The sequence below is a fragment of the Lepidochelys kempii genome, chromosome 1 (assembly GCF_965140265.1).
Source record: "Lepidochelys kempii isolate rLepKem1 chromosome 1, rLepKem1.hap2, whole genome shotgun sequence".
Classification (NCBI taxonomy): domain Eukaryota; kingdom Metazoa; phylum Chordata; order Testudines; family Cheloniidae; genus Lepidochelys; species Lepidochelys kempii.
Window position 1 is genome coordinate 240,370,381 of NC_133256.1, and position 21,827 is coordinate 240,392,207.

At 41.3% G+C, this 21,827-nt stretch overlaps 2 protein-coding genes across 5 annotated transcripts in view; one reads left to right on the plus strand and one right to left on the minus strand.

Moving 5' to 3' along the window:
• Window positions 1–21,827, minus strand: part of CACNA1C (calcium voltage-gated channel subunit alpha1 C) — a 704,670-nt gene that overhangs the window by 661,513 nt on the left and 21,330 nt on the right. The gene's annotated exons all lie outside the window — the stretch shown is intronic.
• The window catches only part of DCP1B (decapping mRNA 1B), a 63,950-nt gene continuing 60,411 nt past the window's right edge, over window positions 18,289–21,827 (plus strand). Inside the window, exon 1 of one of the 4 annotated variants that reach the window (XM_073320082.1) lies at window positions 18,289–18,494. In XM_073320082.1, the coding sequence (XP_073176183.1) occupies window positions 18,300–18,494 (195 nt within the window). In that variant the 5' untranslated portion in view covers window positions 18,289–18,299. Of the gene's footprint in view, window positions 18,495–19,942; window positions 21,644–21,827 lie in introns of those variants that run through there. The other 3 variants (XM_073320100.1, XM_073320109.1, XM_073320091.1) reach the window with 3 other exon arrangements.

Consider the following 21,827-nt stretch of genomic DNA (forward strand, 5'->3'; position numbering starts at 1 on the left):
CACAGCAACTAAGTTTTTTACTGTAATTGAAGATGCAATTATGGATATTAGCCATGCTGATCAAATGGCAATTTTCACTTTGTTAATATGCATCATATAAAAGGAAAAGTAGATATAAAATAGCATTTTGTAAGCTTTGGGCAGTAATTGAGGCAGATGCTGCATTCCTGTGTGACAAGTTAACTAACGTTTTATCCTGCAATTATGGATTGACCCCAAATTCATGTCTGGACAGGGATATGATGGGGGCAGTGTTATGGCTGGAACTCATGAAGGACTGTAACTAAAAATGACAGAATATCATTCAGGCATGGGAGACAAAGTGTATGCACCCTATACATCCATTGCCCAGCACATCAAATTAACCTAATTTTGGTGCATGCTGCTGAAAATAAGGTCAGTTCAGACCTGATGGTTTTCTTCAGTGCTTTGCAGGAAATACATAAATATTTCACAGACTCTAACCATCAATGGGAAAAACTAATGATTATGTCCAAAGATGATCTTTATCTTCAAACTCTTTCTCAAGAGAGTACAGTTTTGCAAAGGGAAGAGGAACTTGATGATGTACTTCAAGGCCTTGAAGAAGTTGACAGGATTGATGCAGCGGGTGAAATTGAACAGGCTTCTGAAGAACGAAGAAGACCTTTACATCTAAAGGTATGCTTCAAGACTAGATGGTAGGGTTGCCCACTCTGATTTAAACTATTCTGGGAGATTTTTTTTCCAACATGATGTAATGTCATTTTCTTAAAATATACTATTAAAATTTTCCGGATTGCTTTCAATAGTCACTGGGAGATTAATGCCAATTCTGGGAGACTCCAGGCCAATCCTGGAGGGTTGGCAATCCTATTAGATGGGCAGCGTGAATGAAAGCCACTGAGGGAACAATAGTAAATTTTCAGAGTATATTTGAATGCCTAGAAGATGAAACTGCAGCTGAATGCAGGAGTAATGAGGACATACATAGAGTAAAAAGCAACCTGTCCTTGATGGCTTAGATGTTTTACCTTAATCTGGTATGGTGGCATAGGATCTTAGTTATCATGGCTGCAGCCTATGGAATCCTTCAGTCAAAGAAAAGTGACCTGTTCCAAGTCCTCTGGACACTTGAGAGCATAGTGAATGAGTTCAGCAAACTTAGATCTGAAGAAAAATATGAGGAAATTATAAAAGCATCTGAGAACAGGTGGGAAACAATGGGTTTTGAAAATGCAATCTATCCAAGCCACATGAAGAGATGTATATGCTGCATGGATGATGAATTTCCACATGATTCTATGTTAGAAACAAAAGATGATTATCAAAGGAAATATTTTGAAGTCTTAAACAATATGATTGAGGAACTAAAATCTCAGTGTGAGGGATTTCAAGAGCTAGCTACTCTATCTGGTTTCCTCCATCCCAGGCAATTTCAACATATATATTTAGAAGAGTCAAAGGAGGAAGTTCTTAAACCCATGGTAAAATACTTATATTTTTGTTTATATTTGGGGTTCACAAGATTATGTCTTTCAATAAGTATATTATTTTACAAAGGAAACAGAGGTGTTCATTTTGTCACTTGATTTTGTCACTTGATTTTGTCCAGAGCTATTTGAATTTCAGAGTGTCAAGTTCTCTTCATGATTTTTTAACAGAAATGGAAATGTTGTGCTGACTTTTTCTCACCATACCAACTAGAGTGGCTAGTGCCAAGTGAACAATGAGCATACTAAGGTGTGTCAAAAACTACATGCATTCAACGCTCTCACAAACATAGCTGAGTGACCTTGCTCTGCTTGTAATTGAGAAAGATGAGACAGCAATGTTGGAACTGGACATCATCATAGGACAATTTGCCAAGGAAAAGTGTCACTGTAGTGAGAGGCTCCAATAATTGGAAATACACAATCGGGTAAGATTCCACTTTTGTTTAGGCCTATAATTTTATTTTTTTATTTTTTTTAAAAAAGCCTACGGTGATGTGACTATCGGGCCCCATGCTAGGGTGACCAGATGTCCCGATTTTAGAGACAGTCCCGATATTTGAGGCTTTCTTATAGGCTCCTATTACCCCCCACTCCCACCCCCTGCCCCGATTTTTCACGCTTACTGTCTGGTCACCCTACCCCATGCTGCGTATTTGCTGACCATGCGCCAACCCTTAAATCGGCCTCTGCTTTCTATTGTAAGGTGAGTACAATTTGACAGACAGCATACAATGAGACCCAGTCTTATTATCCCTGGTAGCTCCTGGAAATCTTTATGTAATGCTATATTAGTAGTAAGTCTTTACTGAATTTGAAAACAAGAGGGAAGATAAATCAATATAAATGTACTTTTGCTGATATTTGTTTTTCCCCCATAGTCAGCATGGGAATATCATAGCTACTGGTAGTAAAAAGTGTGGGAGAACCTTAAAGGTTTGGTTTGAATAATTATCCAGAAGTTTGGATGCTTATCCAAACTCTTTTAGTCTATAGTTTTGAACTGGAAATCTCATGAAAATAAACCCCTGCCATGAGATGCCATGTGAATAGTCTTTCTGTAATATCCTGGAAGTAGGAAATGCAGAGGTGCATAAAAAAGGAAAAGGCTCGTCTTAAAAAAAAACTTAAAGGTTCACTTTATGTTTGTTTCTACATAGGGTGACCAGATGTCCCGATTTTATAGGGACAGTCCCGATTTTGGGGGCTTTTTCTTATATAGGCATCTATTACCCCCCACCCCCGTGTCCTGATTTTTTACACATATTATCTGGTCACCCTACTTCTACTGAATAAACAAATGTTTGTCAGCTTTTCTATTATCCTAACTAGCTCACCCATCTCCATTTGCTGAATAATGACGACTCCTCAGTACCTTAGGGCAACTATGAACCAGCAAAAATGCAGATTTGGCTGGGCCGAGGCTCTCTTTCTTCTAACAAAGCAAAAGGATTTGCCAAATGCAAGGTTAAATCTATTCAGAAAATCATTGTATTCCTTTAAAATGGAATCAAAATGGAATTACAAGATAACAATGCAGTTAACAACATTCCAGAAGATATCAGACCACATAAAAGACTTATTGCTTGAACATTTTAATTTATAAAAATATATATTGAAATTTTTTCCCCTTAGAGCTGGTTTCAAAACATTTTAACAATCTAAAACACCACCTAAATAGCTCACTTAGTATATATTCGCAAAAAGAAAAGGAGTACTTGTGGCACCTTAGAGACTAACCAATTTATTAGAGCATGAGCTTTCGTGAGCTACAGCTCACTTCATTGGATGCATACCGTGGAAACTGCAGCAGACTTTATATATACACAGAGAATATGAAACAATACCTCCTCCCACCCCACTCTCCGATAAGCTATTACCAGCAGGAGAGTGGGGTGGGAGGAGGTATTGTTTCATATTCTCTGTGTATATATAAAGTCTGCTGCAGTTTCCACGGTATGCATCCGATGAAGTGAGCTGTAGCTCACGAAAGCTCATGCTCTAATAAACTGGTTAGTCTCTAAGGTGCCACAAGTACTCCTTTTCTTTTTGCGAATACAGACTAACACGGCTGTTACTCTGAAACCTGTTAGTATATATTATTTCTGGTAATGATAATTTCCCAGATAGGTTATTAAATATAGTTTCTTACATTTACATGCACCTATAATCTCTAAGGATACTGCAGCACCTTACAAACACCACCCAGTACTGGAATGCAGCCATCTTTGGGGTGGAATGTGGCTGTTGTTCATCAGCTAATATTAACAATACTAAGGTGACCGGTATTTTAAAATGCAAAATTGGATTGTCTGTCATGGAGTTGTGCATGGACAGTGGGGCTAAACATCCACCAACAGATGTTAAGCTACAGGCTTTCAGCCTCCCTTCTTTCAATTGTGCCTCTTCAGTTGTCCTTACCCTTTCTTTTTCTTTAGATACTCAGCCACTTCTGCAACCACTTAAGCCTTCCCCTTTCTAAGGAAAGTTTATAGACTTCTTTTCATTCTCCCTCTCCCAAAGTCAGCAATTCTACCTCTCCCTCCCCAGACAGCTAAGCTATCCACACCCTCTGATGGTCTGCTTAAAGAACCTTGGAGCCCAATTTCCACTGCTCGGATTGGCTGCCTGTGCTACAACAGCAACAGCTTTTCTCTTGGCTCTCCTCGGACAGGCTGGACTCTGTGGCCACTTCCCGGGAGCTGGTTCTATCACAACCTCTTCTGACACGTGATCACACAATGGACTGTGGGACCTATAAGTAACCTGTCCTCCTTTTGGATTCAGAACCCAATTCTACAGGCCCTTAAACAAAATTCCTATTGACTTGAATAAAAAGTATGGCAGGAGTGAGTACTGAAAATGGGCATTCTTCTGATCACATAAGTAGTTATTAATTAATTGAACTCTGAGAAGAAAGCCACACCCTGTTTATGAGAAGCTTTTTTTAAAGCTGACTAGTAAGACAATAGCAGGCATCAGGAGAGTCTAACAAGAAGTCTTAAGCTGTCTGCTTTTTTCTGTTGGTTGGTTAGTTAAAGAGCACAGATGCTTCTTTGGAGTTCAGGGAAAAGGGTTACACAGGATCCAGTGAAGTTTAGTTTTATAAGATTGAATTGAGGTAATAATGAAATTAATAGATTTGTGCAAACATCACTCAGCCAAAAGAAAAATGAGAAATCTCATACACCGCTCATGGAAGTTTCTCCTCAGGAAATCCTTGTAGCTCACTGTTCCCATCTAGCAAGTTAATGTGCCTGTAAATTTCATCTGACAGACAACACATTATAGCATCGGCATCACCAGAAAATGAAGAAATCAGACTGTGGAAAGTAACTACCAAACACCTTCAGAGTACTCAAAGTGTACCAAGGGAAACAGATTCACACAAGTATAATAAACCTAGACTTTGCTATCAGCTACCCACTGGAGTTTGTGGTGTTAATACCCTTGGTTTTCAGTCCAGAATCTCATTAAAAGTGCTTAAATCTGCTATTGGCTGCCCACAGGAGGCCCTTGTGGACCAGTCATCTCTAGTGTAAAATCAGGGATACATTTTGCTCACGATTTCAGTTTATAAACTGGTGTTTAAATGCTTCTCCCAGTGTCCATAAGCCCTAGTGAAATACAAATAACAAAGGTAATAATTTAAAGCAATATCAATCTAACAACAAAATGCAGTATTTCAAACTTTCAGTATAAGGCTGTAATTGCATTACATTGTGCAGTCACTTGTGGATCATTATTGCAACATTCCATGTAAAGAAGATTCCAGGGCCATCCTTAGGCATAAGCAGCATACCTAGCTGTTTAGCAAAAAGAAAAGGAGTACTTGTGGCACCTTAGAGACTAACCAATTTATTTGAGCATAAGCTTTCGTGAGCTACAGCTCACTTCATTGGATGCATGAAGTGAGCTGTAGCTCACGAAAGCTTATGCTCAAATAAATTGGTTAGTCTCTAAGGTGCCACAAGTACTCCTTTTTTTTTTTTTTTTTTTTTTTTTTTTTTGCGAATACAGACTAACATGGCTGTTACACTGAAACCTAGCTGTTTAGGGCATCCGAAAATTTGGGGCACCCCTGGGTCTTAGTGTCCACCCTTCCCCACCTCTTCCTATCCCTGTTCTGACCCTTCCTACAGGCTCCCACAGCTAGCTGCTGCAGCCTGGTGAGTCTTCCTCTGGAGGGGATCTAGTACCTTAAAAGTGAAAAAGTCTTCCAGCCTGCCAGACCTATTAGCACAACATTTAAACTGTTAAAAGAATCATTCAGTGGTAATGAAGCCATTTAACAGGCATTTGCCAACCCCCAGGTATATACTGTCAGAATCTGAATTTACTGACAAAAACAGTTGTGCATTACTGTAATATTTACTCAGAACATGTTAATTTACAGGACCTTAGTTTAAAATTTGCTTTAAAAATATTTCATTAGTGTGTTGCTGAAGATTATAAAATCACATCTCTAAAAAATCCTTGCATAGATTTTTAGATGCACAAGCTGAGCATTCATCTTTAGCCTTAAATGCTTGGATCTTCAGACACATAGTTTTTTAAATAAATCCTTCAAAAGACCACCCTTATCTAAAATACACATTTTAATTTTAATGACTTTAGTCCAAAAAACTTGCTTCCAAAGTCTTTCTGTCCATCCCTTTCTCCCTTCACGCCCCTGTTGAAGAGAGCCCTTAAAGGGACAACACCCCTTTCCTGCCAGATCGCTGGACAAATGAGTTTCCCTTTCTTTACTTCTGACTATTTGATGAACTAGTTTTAAGAGCACCCTCCAGCAAAATCAGTACCTTAGTAAGATATAGAATCCTTCGTTATGCCTAAAATCTTTAGAAACATATTTTTTAAAGTTGGCAAAATTTTATAAACCTGTCTATTGTTATTGAGATCACACAAAGTAAATTAGTGTTCCCTTTTTCTAAAAGCAATGAACATTGATATGAACACACTAAACCTCTGTGACTGATTAATTTAAAATAATGTCTTTGTTTCGGTGAGTTAAATATGTAGTAATCTGGAATGATTACTTTATGAAGGCGGAGTACATTTAAAATATAAAATCAGCTTAAAAATACTGATTAAGAAAATGTAAAATAGAGAAGAGCTGCATCATGTATTCCATAATATTTAATGTTGTATTCAGCAGGACAGCTGACTTGCCCTTACTAACAAGTTTTTGCAAATAAATCTCTGACAAACTTCAGGGTATATAAAAAAACCTGTGACTGACATTTTTTATTCCCAAATGTAGTGCTTTTAATTAGGTACCTCCTGCATGTCCAGTCTTCACCATCTGGCATGCAGTGGAAAACATGCTCCATTTTCTTTCAAAAGAAATTGCAGAAGAGTGTTTTTTTCAAATGTCATTTGCTTCATTTGGGTTCAGGGATTTGGCTGGAAGGGGGTGAGCAGAGAAGGGGAGGGAAGAGAGGAGGGAGACAGTGGGGAGAGGGCAGAACCTGGGCAGAGTGGGGGGGCGGGGCCTTGGGCGGGGCAGGGGTGAAGTATGGGCAGGGCCACAGGCAGAAGAGGTCGGCTGGGGAGCTAGCCTCCCCAAGCGGCAGCTTCACCCACCACCCATGACAGCAGGTAAGAGCAGGTTGGCTCCCGCACACCCAGCTTGCGCTGCTGTCTCCTTAGGCAGGGGCTGTATTCACAAAGCCGAATACGCTGGCGCTGCACATTCTGCGTGAGGGAGAGGGTACGGGCGTCTCTGTGGGGAAGTGTGACTCTCCGCTGCCACGATTGCCTGCTTAAATACTAGTATGGCAATAAATTAGTAGCTATAGTAAGTATCCTAAAGCAATATTCTATTAAATGAGTACAAGTTTGGTGCTCTCATGGTAACAATATTACTTTACTGGTTGTGTAATTCAAATACTTGCCCTTTATTATAAAGGACTCAAGATGGTTGCCTCATCAGAATATAATCTTGTGTTAGACTAGGGATTATAATTCAAACAAAATGGCAAACAAACAAACTTCAAAGTTAAAGCTCCTAGAAGTGTTGTTGAGCAATGTAGGAAGTTCAGAGATTTCTAATTTATTTCATGCTTACAGAACTTGGGGGGGGGAAAGCCACTGATGTTTGACATCGTTGTTTCTGGATATAGAGAAAGAAGCAGCATTGGAGGTTTATAACACCTTCATTTTTGGGAAGAGGATGGGAGAAATAATCAGAGTGTTGTTTTTCAGAAATATGATGAATTGTGTATCCCAAAAACAAATATATAAAAGGGATCAGTTTTATCACTTGTATCTAATTAAAGGTGAGGCAATAAATTACTATTTAACATAGCTTAAACTTTAAATTAAATTTAGGATTTCAGAGAACTGACAGATTCTCTTATAAAGACCAGACTGCGTTGTGGCATTAATCTCAAGAAGGTATCATACCTGCAGAGTAAAACTAAAATTTCTGAAAAAAATAGAAGGAATAAAAAAAGAAGTGAGCAGCAAACTAAGGCCTTGTTTATATGGGAACATTTTTCAATATAACATAAGGTTTGAATTTAAATCGATACATCAGTATAACCTCTAATGCAGACACACTTATTCCAGTATTAGACTAAGAGTGCCTTTTTCAGTTCAGTTTATGTTACTTGGCAAAAGGCTTAAACTAAACCAAAAAAAGCCACACTTATACTGAAATAAGAGTGTCCACACCGGAGGTGAGGAGTTATACAGGTATAACTATATTAGTATAACTGGTAAAACTTTCCCACATAGATGAGCCCTTAGGCATCTGTTAAATGTACAGTGTCTGAAATAATTGTTCACCACACGATAACACTTAGAATTACGGCAACAGAACATTTGCAAAAATGTGCAAAGCAATAAATATGATCTCGATCAAACAACATGCCCTCATTTCCTGAAAGAATTCCTCAGAAATCCATGACAACTTGTGGTTATTGTAGTTAATCACACACAATACCTACAGCATCAGAGTTCTCAAAATCAATAGCACCAAAGTACAGAATCTTATTTTTCAGTTAGTTAAAACAGAATTTCTCAACAGATAGTGAAGTGGGCTGCTTTTGCATCAAAAAGCTCTGCCAAATTCCACCAGGGGGTAGTATTACACATACACTGATGCTAATAACTTACTGTGATGTTATATATCTTTTCTTTGAAATTTTTTCTAGTTTGAGAAAGAAATTGACTGGATCTAGTTTGATTCTGGGAGTTAAATTTTTAAATAACTATCCCAGATGGAATTAACTGGGCTGAGCACAGTTTTCTCCATGGGCCATTTGGTTCAAGGCGGATCTCTCGAGGCACCTAGATAGACGTATGAGTAGTGCTGGGCAGGAGCCAGTGGTTGTGGTACATGTAGGTACCAATGACATAGGGAAGGGTAGGAGAGACGTCCTGGAGACCAAATTTAGGCTGCTAGGAAAGAGACTGAAATCCAGGATCTCTATGGTGGCATTCTCAGAAATGCTTCCAATTCCACGCGCAGGGCCAGGTAGGCAGGCAGAGCTTCAGAGTCTCAATGCGTGGAAGAGACAATGGTGTAGAGAGGAGGAGTTTAGATTTATTAGGAACTGAGGAAACTTTTGGGATAGGGGAAGCCTATACAGGAAGGATGGCCTCCACCTAAACCAAAGTGGATCCAGACTGCTGGCACTTAACATTAAAAAGGTTGCAGAGCAGTTTTTAAACTAAGAGATGGGGGAAAGTTGATTGCTGCAGAGGCGCACATGGATCGGACAGAGATTTCTCTTAGAGGAGAGTCTATTGATAGAAATTCTCTAGGTTTTAGTCAGGAGGAGAGGATGGAAGAGGATAAAAAATGGGCCAGATCAGACGAGAAACATTCATATAAAGAATTTGACACAAATTAGGGCAGACAAATAAACAGTTACAAGTTTTTAAAGTGCTTGTACACTTGCTAGAAGTCTAAATAATAAGATGGGTGAACTAGAGTGCCTCGTGTTAAAGGGGGATATTGATATAATAGGCATCACAGAAACCTGGTGGAGTGAGGACAATCAATGGGACACAATCATTCTGGGGTACAAAATATATCGGAAGGACAGAACAGGTTGTGCGGGAGGGGTGTGACACAATATGTGAAAGAAAATGTAGAATCAAATGAAATAAAAATCTTAAATGAATCCACATGTTCCATAGAATCTCTATGGATAGTAATTCCATGCTCTAATAAGAATATAACAGTAGGGATCTATTATCAACTACCTGACCAGGACAGTGATAGTGACGATGAAATGCTAAGGGAGATTAGAGAGGCTATGAAAATAAAGAACTCAATAATAGTGGGGAATTTCAATTATCCCCACATTGACTGGATACACGTCACTTCAGGACAAAATGCAGAGACAAAATTTCTCAATACTTTAAATGACTGCTTCTTGGAGCAGCTGATACAGGAATCCACAAGGGGAGAGGCAACTCTCGATCTAGTCCTGAGTGGAGCGCAGGATCTGGTCCAAGAGGTAACTATAACAGGACCGCTTGGAAATAGTGACCATAATATAATAACATTTAGCATTGCTGGGGTGGGAAGAACACCTCAACAGCCCAGTGCTGTGGCATTTAATTTCAGAAAGGAAAACTATGCAAAAATGAGGAGGTTAGTTAAACAGAAATTAAAAGGCACAGTGACTAGAGTGAAATCCCTGCAAGCTGCATGGACACTTTTCAAAGACACCATAATAAAGGCTCAACATAAATGTATACCCCAAATTAAAAAACACAGTAAAAGAACTAAAAAAGAGCCACCGTGGCATAACAACCATGTAAAAGAAGCAGTGAGAGATAAAAAGGCATCTTTTAAAAAGTGGAAGTCAAATCCTAGTGAGGTAAGTAGGAAGGACCATAAACACTGTCAAATTAAATGTAAAAATGTAATAAGAAAAGCCAAAAAGTAGTTTGAAGAACAGCTAGCCAAAAACTCAACATGTAATAACAAAATGTTTTTTAAGTACATCAGAAGCAGGAAGCCTGCTAAACAACTAGTGGGGCCCCTGGACAATCGAGATACAAAAGAAACACTTTTCAGAGTAACAGCCGTGTTAGTCTGTATTCGCAAAAAGAAAAGGAGTACTTGTGGCACCTTAGAGACTAACCAATTTATTAGAGCATAAGCTTTCGTGAGCTACAGCTCACTTCCTCAGATGCATATCGTGGAAACTGCAGCAGGCTTTATATATACACAGAGAATATGAAACAATACCTACTCCCACCCCACTGTCCTGCTGGTAATAGCTTATCTAAAGTGATCATCAGGTGGGCCATTTCCAGCACAAATCCAGGTTTTCTCACTCTCCACCCCCCCACACAAATTCACTCTCCTGCTGGTGATAGCCCATCCAGGGGACACCATCACAGGGCCTAATAACATCAGCCACACTATCAGAGGCTCGTTCACCTGCACATCCACCAATGTGATATATGCCATCATGTGCCAGCAATGCCCCTCTGCCATATACATTGGTCAAACTGGACAGTCTCTACGTAAAAGAATAAATGGACACAAATCAGATGTCAAGAATTATAACATTCATAAACCAGTCGGAGAACCCTTCAATCTCTCTGGTCACGCAATCACAGACATGAAGGTCGCTATCTTAAAACAAAAAAACTTCAAATCCAGACTCCAGCGAGAAACTGCTGAATTGGAATTCATTTGCAAATTGGATACTATTAATTTAGGCTTAAATAGAGACTGGGAGTGGCTAAGTCATTATGCAAGGTAGCCTGTTTCCTCTTGTTTTTTCCTACCCCCCCCCCCCCAGATGTTCTGGTTTAACTTGGATTTAAACTTGAAGAGTGGTCAGTTTGGATGAGCTATTACCAGCAGGAGAGTGAATTTGTGTGTGTATGGGGGTGGGGGGGATGTGAGAAAACCTGGATTTGTGCAGGAAATAGCCCAACTTGATTGTCATGCACATTGTGTAAAGAGTTGTCACTTTGGATGGGCTATCACCAGCAGGAGAGTGAATTTGTGGGGGGGTGGGTGGAGAGTGAGAAAACCTGGATTTGTGCTGGAAATGGCCCACCTGATGATCACTTTAGATAAGCTATTACCAGCAGGACAGTGGGGTGGGAGTAGGTATTGTTTCATATTCTCTGTGTATATATAAAGCCTGCTGCAGTTTCCACGATATGCATCTGAGGAAGTGAGCTGTAGCTCACGAAAGCTTATGCTCTAATAAATTGGTTAGTCTCTAAGGTGCCACAAGTACTCCTTTTCTTTTTTTAAAAGAAACACTTAAAGACGATAAAGTCATCGCAGAGAAACTAAATGAATTCTTTGCTTCAGTCTTCACGGCTGAGGATGTTAGGGAGATTCCCAAACCTGAGCCGTTTTTTGTAGGCGACAAATCTGAGGAATTGTCACAGATTGAAGTGTCACTAGAGGAGGTTTTGGAATTAATTGAGAAACTTAACAGTAACAAGTCACCGTGACCAGATGGCATTCACCCAAGAGTTCTGAAAGAACTCAAATGTGAAATTGTGGAACTATTAACTATGGTTTGTAACCTGTCCTTTAAATCAGCTACTGTACCCAAGGACTGGAAGATAGCTAATGTACTGCCAATATTTAAGAGCGGCTCTAGAGGTGATCCTGGCAATTACAGACCAGTAAGTCTAACGTCAGTAGCGCGCAAATTAGTTGAAACAATAGTAAAGAATAAAATTGTCAGACACATAGAAGAACATAAATTGTTGTGCAAAAGTCAACATGGTTTCTGTAAAGGGAGATCATGTCTTACTAATCTATTAGAGTTCTTTGCGGGGGTCAACAAACATGTGGACATAGTATACTTAGATTTCCAGAAAGCCTATGACAAGGTCCCTCACCAAAGGCTCTTAAGTAAATTAAGTTGCCATGGAATAAGAGGGAAGATCCTTTCATGGATTGAGAACTGGTTAAAAGACAGGGAACAAAGGGTAGGAATAAATGGTAAATTTTCAGAGTGGAGAGGAGTAACTAGTGGTGTTCCCCAAGGGTCAGTCCTAGGACCAGTCCTATTCAACTTATTCATAAATGATCTGGAGAAAGGGGTAAACAGTGAGGTGGCAAAGTTTGCAGATGATACTAAACTGCTCAAGATAGTTAAGACCAAAGCAGACTGTGAGGAACTTCAAAGAGATCTCACAAAACTAAGTGATTGGGCAACAAAATGGCAAAAAAAATTTAATGTGGATAAATGTAAAGTAATGCACATTGGAAAAAATAACCCCAACTATACATACAATATGATGGGGATGAATTTAGCTACCACTAATCAGGAGAAAGATCTTGGAGTCATCATGGATAGTTCTCTGAAGATGTCCATGCAGTGTGCAGCGGCAGTCAAAAAAGCAAACGGGATGTTAGGAATCATTAAAAAAGAGATAGAGAATAAGACAGAGAATATCTTATTGCCCTTATATAAATCCATGGTATGCCCACATCTTGAATACTGCATACAGATGTAGTCCCCTCATCTCAAAAAAGATATACTGGCATTAGAAAAGGTTCAGAAAAGGGCAACGAAAATGATTAGGGGTTTGGAACGGGTCTCATATGAGGAGAGATTAAAGAGGCTAGGATTTTTCATCTTGGAAAAGAGGAGACTAAGGGAGGATATGATAGAGCAGGCGTCTCAAACACGCGGCCCGCGGGGTTATTTTCTGCGGCCCGCCAGCTCCCTGCGGCCCCCCTCTCACCCCCCCAGCATTTACCTAGAGCGGCTTCGGCCCAGTGCGCACTGAGAGCAGGGCAAGCTCCTTCCCTGCCTACCTGCCTGCCCTGCCCCCGCGCCACTCCGGGAAGCAGCTAGGACCTGGGGCGGGAGGGGGTGCCACAGGGGTCTGTGTGTTGCCCTGGCTGCTCCTCCAGGTACCTCCCCCGAAGCTCCCATTGGCCGCGGTTCCCCACTTTGGGGGAGGTACCTAGAGGAGCGGCCAGGGCAACACACAGACCCCTGTGGCCTCCCACCCCCGCAGGTCCCGGCTGCTTCACGGAGCGCCGCGGCAGCAGGGCAGGCAGACAGGGAGCCTGATCTGCCCCTGGTGCGCGCCGGGCCAGACCCGCCACCCAAACCCCTCCTGCAGCCGAACCCCCTGCTCTGAGCCCCCTGCTGCACCCCACACTCCTCCTGCACCCCAACCCCCTGCCCTAAGCCCCCTGCTGCAACCTCCTGCACCCCAACCCCCTGCCCTGAGCCCCCTGACACACCCCACACCCCTCCTGCACCCCGACCCCCTGCTTCACCCTGCACCCTGACCCCCTGCTCTGAGCCCCCTGATGTACCCTGCACCCCTCCTGCACCCTCTGGGGGCAGGGAGGGGGCAGAGTTGGGGTGGGGATTTCAAGGAAGGGGTTGGAATGGGGGCAGAGAAGGGGTGGGAAGAGGTGGGGCTGGGGCGGGGCCTTACGGAAAGGGTGGAGTGGCGGCGGGGCAGCAGCTGGGTGGTCAGTGGTGCGGCCCTCGGGCCAGTGTACTAGTCCTTATGTGGCCCTTGTGGTCATTTGAGTTTGAGACCCCTGTGATAGAGGTATATAAAATCATGAGTGGTGTGGAGAAAATGAATAAGGAAAAGTTATTTACGTGTTCCCATAATATAAGAACTAGGGGCCACCAAATGAAATTAATAGGTAGCAGGTTTAAAACAAATAAAAGGAAATTCTTCTTCACTCAGCGCACAGTCAACCTGTGGAACTCCTTGCTCGAGGAGGTTGTGAAGGCTAGGACTATAACAGGGTTTAAAAGAGAACTGGATAAATTCATGGAGGTTAAGTCAATTAATGGCTATTAGCCAGGATGGGTAAGGAATGGTGTCCCTAGCCTCTGTTTGTCAGAAGGTAGAGCTGGATGGCAGGAGAGAGATCATTTGATCATTACCTGTTAGGTTCACTCCCTCTGGGGCACCTGGCATTGGCCACTGTCGGTAGACAGGATACTGGGCTGGATGGACCTTTGGTCTGACACAGTATGGCCATTCCTATGTTCTTAGATACTGAGTCTAAATGACCTGCTCTTTGAGGTGGGGGCTTGCTTAACTCCACCCAAGATATAAGGGGGGCTGGAGTAACTCACTACACAGAGGCACTTTGAATCTGAGACAGAGAGAACTGAGGTGTGGACTAAGCAACCCGGAAGGAGAAACGTTAGAAGCAGTCACACCTGGGGAGAAAGCTTAGGTTGAACGCTGTTATTAGCTAAATTTCAAAATGAAAGGCCATTGCTAAACAAAAAGTTGAAACATTTTGTTCATTTCATTTGTTTCAAAATGTTTTCTTTCTGAAATGTTGAAATGAAACGTGGTACCATTTCCAATTTTTTTGTTTGTTTGTTTTCGGCCAAAACTATGCACTGAATTCTACCCAAATTTGCAAATAGTTTTGCTTCCTCAGTAAAGGTATTTTCTGTGAATTTACTATTTGCCAAAAAGAATTCACCCAGCTCTACATAAGAGTAGCTGCTATTGTATCTGGTTGAGGGAGGTTGTGGAATCCCTGTCAACGGAGATTTTTAAAGATAGTCTAAACAAACATGTGTCAGGGATGGTTGGATATATGTGGTCCAGCCCCACTCAGTGCAGGGGGCTGGATTAGATAATCTCTTGAGGTCTCTTCAAGCCCTACATTTCTATGATTCTATATTTCACAATTATGTGCTTTATAAAATTATGAAATTTTCAAAGCTAAAAAAACACTTTGCTTCATAAACAAATTCCAGTAAAATCAAGCTAACTTGATTTGGGAGAGCAGTTATAGATTGTTCACTTAGTGAATTAGTAAGTGAGCAAACAAGCACATTTAAAGAATTAAAGATTTTTGTTATGAAATCTTTGCTGAGAAGTGCTTAGTATTTTTTGTAGAGAATTGAGAATTCACAAGGTTCTGTACCTACAAGATTTTTTTTTAAACACAGGCCAGGTCTACCCTATAGACCTATATTGGTATAACTACGTCACTTAGGGGTGTGAAAAATCCACACCCCTGAGCAACATACTTATATTGACCTCATCCACTGTGTAGATAGCTCTATGTTGCCCAGAGAGCTTTCCTGCCGACATAGCTACTACCTTTCGGGGAGGTGGATTAACTAGGCTAACAGAAGAAGGTATCCCATTAGTGTAGTAGTGTCTTCACTAAAGAACTACAGCAGCACAAGACAAGCCCATAGTGTTATGTTGTAAGATGTTAATGGCTGCCATCAAGCAGGCCTTTGTTCTCTAGAGGTCACAAAACTGGTCAAAACTGGTGGGTGTGTACTTTTGTTTCAGGCTAAATAGCAGGAGCAATTAATCCCCTTAATGTAGTGAGATAGTTGTAAATAATAGAAGATATTGCCCAAGGTAATGGATCATGTGGCAAGGCCTCATCCAACGCCAAGATGTGTGGGCTCAGGGGTTCCCTGATTGCAGACACCAGGAGTAAGGGATTGTTTGGCAAGCTGTGTGTGTAAAAGAGGCAAGAAGCCAGGAGAAAACCCATAGAAAGCAAAAAGAAAACCATCAGAAAAGAAAAAAAGCAGTTGTGAATGTGGTCCTGACAGGGAGCAGAGAGACACAGCTCCTTGGACATGGAATGCACTGGAAAGGCAGGCTTGGGGATTTTTGAGCAAGGAAACTGCCTGCAGTTGTTTGTTTCCTCTGTGTGCAGGAAAGCAGGACTCTGTAGATTCTTTGTAAATAAACAGGATTGCATCAAGGAATATACCTGACTCCTATAATCAATTTCTCCTCCTAATGGAAACAAACCTGGAATGCTCTAAATATTGATTAGCCACTCAGTCAGACCAAATGGGCAACAACAGAAACAATCTTACCAACTTCTGCTTTTATTCATTCCCAGAATTCAAAAGGTATATAAACAATAATTTGTATTAAACAGTAACTGTGATTAAAATGTTGTACAATAACAGACTCAGACCTACACTGGAATGCCAAATTGTAACCATGAGTGAATGTTTACAATCTGAAAGAACAATCCGTTTCAAACCAATTTCTACATTATATTCTGTCTCTTTTGGAGTTAGGTTGACTAGATTTTTGCAATACAAAATAGGAAAACCTTTTTCAATATTATCAGTAGTATGGGTACCAAAAGGCCTGGACAGCTACAGAAGTCAGGTTGAGAGAGCTTAATTCTCCCAGGCCTCAGTGACAAATTGGGGGCCTTGTCAGTGTGTGACATCTGCAGCAGGTGCTAGATGTATTTGCCACTAATGGCCATAAGAAGGATTGGCACACCAGAGAGGATTCAGTGAGGGGAGGGGCGGTCTTGTTACTAGGGAATCCAGGAGGGTTTAAACAGCAGAAAGAATTGAGTACATCTGCTTGTCACTTGGGCAGCAAGGAATGCCTAACTGTCACCCTTCCTACTCACTGGTTTTCTTCCCATCTTCCTCCTGAAGTTTCCAGACCACAGCATTTCTTTCCCTAGTCTATGAAACACTATACCTTACTTACTTTGGACTGATGTTAGGGCACTGGACTGCTTACCTTTGGAGGAAAATATATTGTCCAGCTGTTTCTAATCATGGTGCCTCACCACTGATGAGCTTCACTTGTGTTATTTCATAGCTGATTCAGATGAGTAAGTAGGTCCATAGATGTATGCTGGCAAATATGAGCACACATAGCCATGGGTGTATACCCACCCATGTGTGTATGTCCAAACATATATATACATGCCCATTCAAATGTGTATGTGTGTCTATGCTACAGACATGTATGGCTTCGTATGCTCTCTCATGGGTACTTTTGTGTGTTGATTCTTTGGTGTGTCTGTATACTCAGAGGTATGAGTGTACATGCCCATATACATCTATGCCTATGTGTGCCCTAGGGCATGCGTGTATTTCTGTGCATATGTGTGTCTGTATCTATATATGTTATGGGCACATATGTATGTATATGTGCCTATGTTTCTAACTCCGGATTGCCCAGTCTCAACATTTCATTAAAACAACTAGGAGTCTGGTGGCACCTTAAAGACTAACAGATTTATTTGGGCATAAGCTTTTCGTGGGTAAAAACCCCACTTCGTCAGATGCATGGAGTGAGCATTACAGAAACAGGCATAAACATATTTTGGCACGTGAAGAGAAGGGAATTACCTTACAAGTGGAGAACCAATGTTGAAGGCCAATTAGGTCAGGGTGGATGTGATCCACTCCCAATAATTGATGAGGAGGGTCAATATCAAGAGAGGGAAAATTGCTTTTTGGGTGAGCCAACCACTCCCAGTCCCTATTCAAGCCTAAATTGATGGTGTTAAGTTTGCAAATGAATTATCAATGCTTTTCTTGAATCCCCAGCAGCTGGAATCAAGTGATTTTTCAGAGACTCTCAACTTGCATTTAAAAACATAAAACAAAAACCCTAAGTCTGTAGTCCTCCAGGTTATGGAGTAAATCTGTTAAACGTGAACCCTAAAGACTCCACCACCAGGAAACAAATAAAAATAATCTAAAAATTATTATTGTTGAGCCATTTTTATGATTTTGGGAGGCCTGGCTAATGGTTTGGGGACAATGGAGGTTGGCAATACCAGTCTCTGTACACTGCTGGGCACATGTGCCGGTGCCTGCATGTACATGCCCTCCCAGGGTGCCCCTCAGAAGAGTCTGGATTTCGCGCGGGGGCTGTGCGAGGCCGGTCGTTACAGGGTCAGGTCCCTGCAGGCCCCGCCCTCTGGGTTACGCACAGAGAGCCCGGCCAGGCCCTTGGGGAGTTTATCTTGTTGCTCATGGCAACAATCCTGAGCAATGTGAGCTCGGCGCGCGACTACCGCGTCTGGTTTCTGTCGAAGGGCTCGATCTTGTTCTCGGCTTTAGATTAATCATGCCCAGCCAGCGCGCCGTGAGTGTTGTTGTTGGAGGCAAAATGGCGGCGGCGGTGGCCGGGGCCGCCCTTCTGGGCAAGGGGCTGGACATCAGCCTGGCGGCGCTGCAGCGCCACGACCCCTACATCAGCAGCATCGTGGACGTGGCCAGCCAGGTGGCGCTCTACACCTTCGGGCACCGCGCCAACGAGTGGGTGCGTGAGATGAGACCCTCCCCCCGCCCAGGGCCGGGAGCCCCCATGCCCGGGGGTAGGGCAGGCAGCGGGGAGACCCACTGACTCTCTCTCTCACACACACGGGGGGGGGGGCTAGGAGTGGGGAGGGAGCTGGGAGACCCCTCCCCCACACATATACAGGTTCGGGGAGAGTAGGCAGTGGGGACACACACACCCCGACATGGGGAGGGCACGAAGCGGGAAGACACCCCCTACAGACACACACTTGGGGAGTGAGGGAGCTGGGAGGGAAAGGAGAGGGATCGTGGCTGAAAGTCTTGGGGGTGTATTTCTTTTCTTTAACTTATAAAATATGCTCAGTTATAAAGGTCCATGTCCACTGTGAAACCCGAAAGGGAAAAATAACCGTTTCTGGTTCTCACCTGCACAAATTCTGAAACTAAGCACCAGTCAAAAGCTGGTGAGAGGATCGCTGGGAGAAAGAAGAGGTGGTCGTCCCGTCCCCCGCCCCCACCCGTCCCCCATGCTGGCTTGATGAACTTTAAATTCATAGGGGTGCCTATTAAACAATGTGTGCTAAAGCAGGTAACAAGTCCTTGCCTTGAAGAGCATATAGTCTATATGTATATAGTGTACGAATACAATACAGTGTTCTATGGAAAGTGCATTGTAGCTGGAACGCTCTATGGAATAGTGTGTGTGTGTTACCAATAATGGGGTACCAATGGTCAAGAAGCAGCAAATACAACAAATCTTCATAATAAGAATACTGTTTATAGAAGCCCTGATCTAGTAAAGGATTTAAGTATGTGCTTAACATGCTGAAGTTTGTGGGACTTCTCATGCAATTAAAGTTAAGTACATACTTAAGATCTTGTCTGCACGTGGGGTAGTGTGCTCTATGGGGGTGTTGTGTGAGTTCTAAAGCTCACGAATGTGTTGAGTGTTTCTTGGTTCATGTAGACCCTCTGCGCACTAAAGATTCCCTAGTGCACTTTGACATTGTGCTGTTTCACACCAACAGGGCCTACATGGACCAAGTAATTAGGGTGACCAGATAGCAAGGGTGAAAAATCAGGAGAGGAGGTGGGGGGGAGGGGTAATAGGAGCCTACATAAGAAAAAACCTCAAATATTGGGACTGTCCCTATAAAATTTCGACATTTGGTCACCCTACAAGTAATGCACAACAGGTTAGTGGGCTTTAGAACTCAGACCCCCTTAAAGCACATGAGCTACAGCATAGACAAGCCTTAAGTTATTTGATAGATCAGGGCCACAGCAAGGAACCATACACATTGAACCAACTTCCTTTCTCTCCTGAGTCTCTTCCAGTTCATTGCACTGTCTAGTGGATTCATTTGAAAGCAAATACAATATAGTTTCAATTGTTATCCTCTCATTTTCATATGTTAAAACTTCATAAAATTCTCCATTTGTTTAAAAATTTCCACAATTGGTCTCTTCCCAAAAGTTATTTATTTGGGGAAAATTGACAGAAATCTTGTCAGCTGTTTTTGGAAGTTGTATGCAATGAAAAAATACAGCCTAAGCCTCTGTGTGTTTATAATTTAGAAAAAAAAAAAAAGGCCAGATTTGTTTTTGGAGAAGAAACTCAAATATGGCTGAACTTTGAAACTTGGCATCAAGCTAATCTTTGGTGAGGAGAAATGTCCATGATAAAATTTAAAAAAAAGTAGTTGGAAATTTCAACCTTTAATCTAAAAATTCTGAACATTTGAAAATTGCACTGTGGACGTATCTAATGCAAAATGGACACTCATAGAGAGATGGACCATTAATAAGGGCTTTTCCTCCTCAGAAAAGCACTCATTTCAATGCACGTAATAGCTACTGATTGGTGCCTCCTAGTTAACCCAGTGCACACTCTGTTAAAGAACTGGACTGGTGTATGTCGTTGACAAGCTGAAATGAACAAGCTTTCTCTGCATTTCTTTTCTTTCTCCTTTCCTTCCTCTATCTTAAATTTTGTCTATTTTCTTCATTCATATATTAAGGACTTTTAGCCAAAAGAAAGCAGATACTACCTAAACCATTTAAGAAAGAGAAAATTAAATAAATAATGTTAATGCAGCATTAAGGTTATCTAGTCAGAAATGATAAAAAGACAGTAAATGCAAAAGTTAAACGATTTCCAGAAAAACTAACTCAGCTGCATTGCACATATGTAGTGTTTTGTAGTCCTGCTTTTCTTTTAAAATCTGTTCCTTAAAATATTATACACACATAAAACATATAAGATATATAACTGGGAATCTTAACTCGTGCATTTCCTGTCTCTTTGTTGTTTTAATTGTGCAACCTTAACATTATACGCTGTAGCGCTTTATGTCTAAACTCTGATCCTGCAATCTCCTCTGTGTAAGTATGCCTGTACAGGCTTCTGTTGTCTTCAGTGGCACTCTGCAGTGGTGATTGAATGGGCAGACCCTGATAACAATCAGATTATAGGACTGGAATCTTATTTAAATAGACAATTTTGAGTAAGTCACCCCTCAAACATAAATGTTATGGATATTTATTTTTTTAAGAAAGTCCTTCGAAACCTAATAGCAGTTTAATTCAGTATTACCCTGCGGTGTGAGAGAGAGAGAGAGAGGAAAGGGAAAAAACCCACAAATGCAATGTGCTGATACATGAGGATAAGAAAGTTAAATTGATACTAGGAGGAGGTGAAGCTTACCAATCCATTTTCAAAGTCCACACTGAGTTACGGGCAAAAAATAAATATTGACAATTATATCCGATTTTAAGAAATATAAGACATTAGTAATACAGATGATATTTTAAAAAAAAAAGATTATCTTGAGTGACCCATTAATATTTTGTCAGACTGAATATGCTTGGATCAAAGTGTGATAATGATTTTCATCTAACCCCTGTGCATACAACAAATAGAGCTGTGTATGGAAAACTTACTTAAAGTTTTTTCCCCAAATCCATTTTTAACACTCCTGATTAGCTAATGCTGATGGGGTTAAACAGTGATCAAAACTGGTTTAGGGGAACTATGTTTAGGCATGATTTTCAAATGTAACTCTATCTTTGTGTGGACAGATTTTATGCAGTATCTTTCATCTAGAAGGATCCCAAAGAGCTTGTCTCCAAAATTTTTGTCCCTGGACCAGAAAAACTTACATATTTTAAGTAAGTGGGATATTATGTGTCAAATGGAATGCAGATGCATAAATGTACTGGCGCTTTCTGACATCCAGTAGATCAGGTAGAGACGCTGATGTTTCTTTATTAAAATGACAACTCATCAATTATCTTGGCTGACAGGATATCAGGAGAAAAAATTAGATAAAAAGACAACTGTGAGTTTTTTTTC